General features: G+C 45.5%; 1 protein-coding gene across 1 annotated transcript; it reads left to right on the forward strand.

Moving 5' to 3' along the window:
* Nucleotides 1-326: 326 nt before the first annotated feature.
* LOC103350070 (myomegalin) lies at nucleotides 327-3418 on the forward strand. Its single transcript, XM_008264520.4, has 3 exons — nucleotides 327-554; nucleotides 1805-1936; nucleotides 3179-3418. Exons 1-3 carry the CDS (start codon nucleotides 476-478, stop codon nucleotides 3268-3270), a joined length of 303 nt encoding a protein of 100 aa, XP_008262742.3. The 5' UTR covers nucleotides 327-475; the 3' UTR covers nucleotides 3271-3418.
* Nucleotides 3419-5027: the final 1609 nt, after the last annotated feature.

Raw genomic sequence — 5027 nt, forward strand, 5'->3', positions numbered from 1 at the left:
CTAGTCCCAGCTTGCTCCACTTCTGATCAAGCTCTCTGCCATGTCCTGGGAAAGCAGTAGAAGATGGCCCAAGTCCTTGGGCCCCTGAACCTACATGGCTGACCCAGAAGAAGCTCCTGGCTTTGAATCATCTCAGCTCTGGCTGTTATAGCCCTCTGGGGAGTGAACCAGCAGATGGGAGAACTCTCTCTCTCTCTCTCTCTCTCTGGCTCTACCTCTCTCTGTAACTCTGCTTTCAAACAAATAAAATAAATCTTAAAAAAAAAAAAACATTTCATGTATACCTTCTCTATTTCTCACTCCCATTCTTGTCTGGACAGATGTCAGCCTGGCGATTCCTGCTGATTCAGCTGTGTTGCTTAGCAACAATTCAGGAGGCAGATCTGCCCAGCCCTCCTATCTTCAGAGTAGCACCACGCAGCCGAGTGGCACACCAGGACCTGGGCACCATGGCTGCAGCAGTCCAGGCGAAGAGATGAGGCCTCAGAAAATGAATGCATCCGGGGACTTATCCTCCTTTTCCTCTTTGTATCGGCCCAACTCCAAACCCTCTGGTAAAGCACAAAAGAATAGTTGGTTAAATGGAGCCTATTGATAGGAACCACACAATCTTTTTCCAAGGATTTTTTTAGTCCCTTGTTAGAACCTAGCTTACAGAAAAGAGTGAGTGATATCCTATGGGTCTGCCAGAGAATGGGACTCTGGCTTAGTGCTCGTTCTTTGTAAGAACCTTCTATCCCACCATCCAAGGACTCACTCAGAAGAAAGGAAGCCTGGGCATTCTGAGGTACTCTGCAGGGGGCACAGTTACCTCACTTTCACACTATCTTCCCCCCGTGCTACAACCTTCGTAGGTCTAGCACAGGCTGCTCAAGAGTGCCAAGCTCAGACATCCACAGGGAATGCTTTCCTTAGGTCAAAAACAATAGGATAGGAAACAATTTCTACAGTCACCCACCCTTACACACACACACACACATACACACACACACTGTGCTTGCACCTATGAGCCAGTCCTGCCCCCTTAAATGCTAGATTTGGAGTCAGATGTTCTGTCACCTGGTGGCTACAAATGTAGCTATGTAGACATGGCTGGAAGCAGGCGCTAGGTAATGTAACAGTAGACATTTGAAATTCTCAGAGAAAAGTCTGACCCAAGGTAAAGTGTGTTGGCCTACTTCTCCCCTTTGTGCACCTTTTCTGTTCCTTGGAGATTGTTCCCTTCTCGCCTGCTCCACCTTCATACCTGATGCTTCCCCAGGATCTTCCAGGTTCCTCTCTGCCAAAATTGGTTAAAGGGGGAACATTCATTAACACTCATTATTCACAACCTGATTTGATTTCATGTGAATTTACCTTGGCCGTTTCTCTGTGTATGGTTGTTGAGCCAAGTATCACCAGGAAGGAGAGGCTTGAAGGAGAGCGAGAGGCCTTTGGATTGTTATCAGTCACCTGTCCCAGGAGGTAGACACGTTTCCTCCTGCCAGGCCAGTCCCCCTGGAGGCCTCTGGCAGTTTCCTCAGCTGTGCCTTCCAGACCACTGCCCTTTTCCCTTAGATACACGTGGCCTTGGTCTGGAAGGAAGCCCTGTGCAGTTTCTCTACAGGGGGCCCTCTTGCGACTGAAAGCCTGGGAGCACTTTGAGCAAAGTTTCCTGGTGCTCCCTGGCTGTTCAGATGAGAAGAAGTTGATAGAGGGCCAGGGGTGGGCAGAGATCCTGCAGAGAAGAGACACTGCAGGTGGGCTCTGCAGCTGCCCGTGACTGAGCAGGCTTCCCCACCCACGTCTTGGTGATTTGCAACAGGGTCCGACCTGCTGGAAAAGAATCTTATTGAGATCCACACCCTGCGCCAGCGCCTGGAGGAATCTGTCTGCATCAATGACCGGCTGAGGGAGAGGCTGGGACACGTGCTGAGCAGCACTGAGCAAGGGAAGAGTAAGCAAAGCTGAACATTTCTTTTTCTGTCCCCATCTAGAGATCTTCAGAGAGCACATGGACCCATGGGGCAGAGTTTCAGTTTTTAACTACATTGAACTGCATTATTCCACTTGCTCCTTAGTACAGCCCAGATAGGGAAGGTACTATTTCCTCACTTTATAAATGAAGAAGCTGAGTGGCTTTGCCCCAAACAGGGCTAGGTCTTGTTCTCAGGGCTATCTGACATGATGCACATTCTTGTAACTCCTTCCAACACCCGGTGCTGTTCCTGGGCTGTGGTGGTTGGCAAGTGGTAGAACCACGGTTTCAGGGGGGCCTGTCATGCCACTCCCACATGCCCTGGATACCACCTGCCACTTCCCTTATGGGACCAGCACTATTCTCATGCTTCTACCCAGTATGCTCTCACCTGGAGAGCAATTCTTCCACACCCCTTTTGCATTGACCAGTGCATCACATGAGAACATCACAACAGCAGCCAATTAAAGAAAAGACTCTGATCCACAACTGCCGCTGCTGCGTGTGAGAATGTGCCCACCAGGACACACCCTGCAAAACCCTAACCTCAGCAATCTCAGGCAGTGGTCCTGGGGCGTGAGGCCACAAGTTTTCTGCTTGTTTAGGACTGAGACTTTGACAGGTACAAGAAAGTATATCTTTGAAAGCATCTGTCACTCAACTGTGCTACTTATCTGAATTATCTTTAGTCCCTGTGGCATCATCTACCTCTGTCTTCCACAGGTAGGACCTAGAGTCCATTCTCCAGCCTACTTCCGTCCAAGGCAGCAGATTGGAGCTTTCAGGCTTACAAAGGGCAAAATCTAAGCTGAGGCCACTTCCATGTTCCCTCCTAGAAGCAGCCATGCCCATTGCAGATGCAAAGGGAAGAAGCAGAGAGTGTAAAACTGCCCAGACCCATCTGGCTCGAATCTATGATAGTTATGCTCAGTCTGTCTAGAAGGCTGCTTATTGTAAGATCACACCACACATTTCCAGTCGTGGCTTCAGTAGTAACAGTTCTGGGAAAGCCACGTCTGTCTAACTGTCGGTTACAGATAAGCAGGGAGTCACAGGCTGTCAACTGGGTAGCAGTTTGGGGTCCACCTCTCCCTGCCTTTCCCACTTCCAGTTGAATGTGACTCAGGAGGAGAAGGAATGGCAGTTTTGGTTGGGAGCAAAAGTGAAGAAGATCCCCTTAGTCCCTCAGATTTAATTTCAGCTCTGTCTTTCCTCCCTTAGGTACTGCACAGTCAGCCCTGACCGTCTCACGTGCGCCCCCTCGTTCCTGTACACAGAGTCACTCCTCTGGCTCTGGTCAAGACAGCCTGTGACATGATGCCTGAAGGGTCTAGAAGAATCTTCTCCAGAACTTTTCCAGCCACATCTAACAGCATTCTTGAGTGTAGAGTTGGAGGCATCAGATATTACCTTTAAATGAATGGGTCAAATTAATAAATTATTATTGTTTTCATCTCTTTACTGATTGCTAATAAAGAATAAAATTTGTGTTGGAAGGAATGACCTGATATTCATGGAACCATAAAGTATTTGCTGCTCTTTGGATACTTTGACTCATAACAACACTGGTGCAACTCATCCATGTTGCTGAAAGTATCATTCAATAGTTCCTTCTCATTGCTGCATACTGTTCCATTGTGTGAACACTCCACATGCTATCCACACTTCTGTTTATATCCCTGCACTTTCCCTATCCACCTGTCATCAGTTACCCCTCATTCTCTCTGCACTACCGTGTTCATTCTTCCACTGTCACTCCTCTCTCCTTTCCCATCACTACCTCAACTTTTCAAGATGGCAAAATGTAACTCATGTGAGTCTTGAGGGCACAAAATGTAAAACTAGTTATGATTTAGTTTTGGAGAAAAAGAATTCTATGACCCAATTTTTTAATAAAACATTTTAATAAAAGGCACAGGCATACAGGAAGGTAAAACAGTAATTACTGAGACAACCATGGCCTTGAGAGAGAGTGATTTGCTGTCAGAAGGCAAAGGCTCATCTTTGTGCCATGCTGGGGAAGACAGGGAGGAGGGCCAAGGACAGGGTGGGATTAGGGAATTCAAGGATAGTGGTTCTCAATTTTGGTTGCACCTTACACTCATCTGAGAAGCTTTAAAAACGGATGCCAAAATTTACCTTTAGAAATTCAGACTTACTTAATCTAGGATGGAGCTTGGCATAGGACTTTAAAAATTTTCCACAAGTAATTTTGTTAACCAGAAAAGAAAATTGCCTAGCATTGCAGATAAATCAACTATAAACTGTTCCAAAGTGTGCATCTTGTTCACAGCAGAGGGTAAAAATCTGGCCACTTAATGCAATTTGCATTCTCCTCTCAGTGATGCCGTCATAGAGTCTAGAACAGGAGTCCGCAAAAAGCAGCAGATGGATTGCTCAGTGTATGTCTTACACAAATAACCACCCTAGAGCTGTGTTGCTGAAACCTGTACCACAACTCATGGTGACAAACACATCGCACTGTGTGACCTGGTACACACATACACAAGTGTATGTAACTAACCTTCACAAAAACTATACTCACCCTACTTCCATACTAAACTGATTTCCTAATCTACCCAAGGGTTGAAAAACATAGCTTGAAAAACAGATTTTAAATGTCTCCTCAAAAACTCTCAAAGTAAAAACAAACAAACAAAAATCCACAGTAGACTTGGGCTTTTTTAAATCATAGTGTCTAAACTTTTGACATTTCAGGGTCTGCTAAAACTGACAACTCCATTTACTGACTCCACGGCTAGCAGCTCTTGAGGCCAGGTGTTCTGTGTACAATTTTTAAATATGCCATTTTTTCCAATGATCTCTGGTTATGACAAGAACAGATTCTTACTGAACTCATGCAAACAATCACAAAAAGCAAAAATACTCAGAAAAAAATTTTTTTAGGGAAATTTAGTGGAGGAAGGAAAGCAAACACTTTCTTCTCTGGCTTCAAAACTTTACTTTAGCAAAACACAGTAAACCTTAGAAATCACAGGGAAAATGCATCACACACCTAGAAGATAAAACATTTAAACACAGAACCAACAATATTTTAAAAGAAAGACAT

The sequence above is a fragment of the Oryctolagus cuniculus genome, chromosome 7 (genome assembly GCF_051225735.1).
Source record: "Oryctolagus cuniculus isolate XC-2025 breed Fujian yellow rabbit chromosome 7, ASM5122573v1, whole genome shotgun sequence".
In the NCBI taxonomy this organism is placed as follows: Eukaryota; Metazoa; Chordata; class Mammalia; order Lagomorpha; family Leporidae; genus Oryctolagus; species Oryctolagus cuniculus.

Bases quoted from the DNA above. Each gene is read 5' to 3' on its own strand.
- LOC103350070 (XM_008264520.4), top strand. From the start codon at position 476: ATGAGGCCTCAGAAAATGAATGCATCCGGGGACTTATCCTCCTTTTCC. The intron at 555-1,804 runs GTAAAGCACAAA...GATTTGCAACAG, and splicing joins GCCCAACTCCAAACCCTCTG to GGTCCGACCTGCTGGAAAAG. The intron at 1,937-3,178 runs GTAAGCAAAGCT...TTCCTCCCTTAG, and splicing joins CAGCACTGAGCAAGGGAAGA to GTACTGCACAGTCAGCCCTG.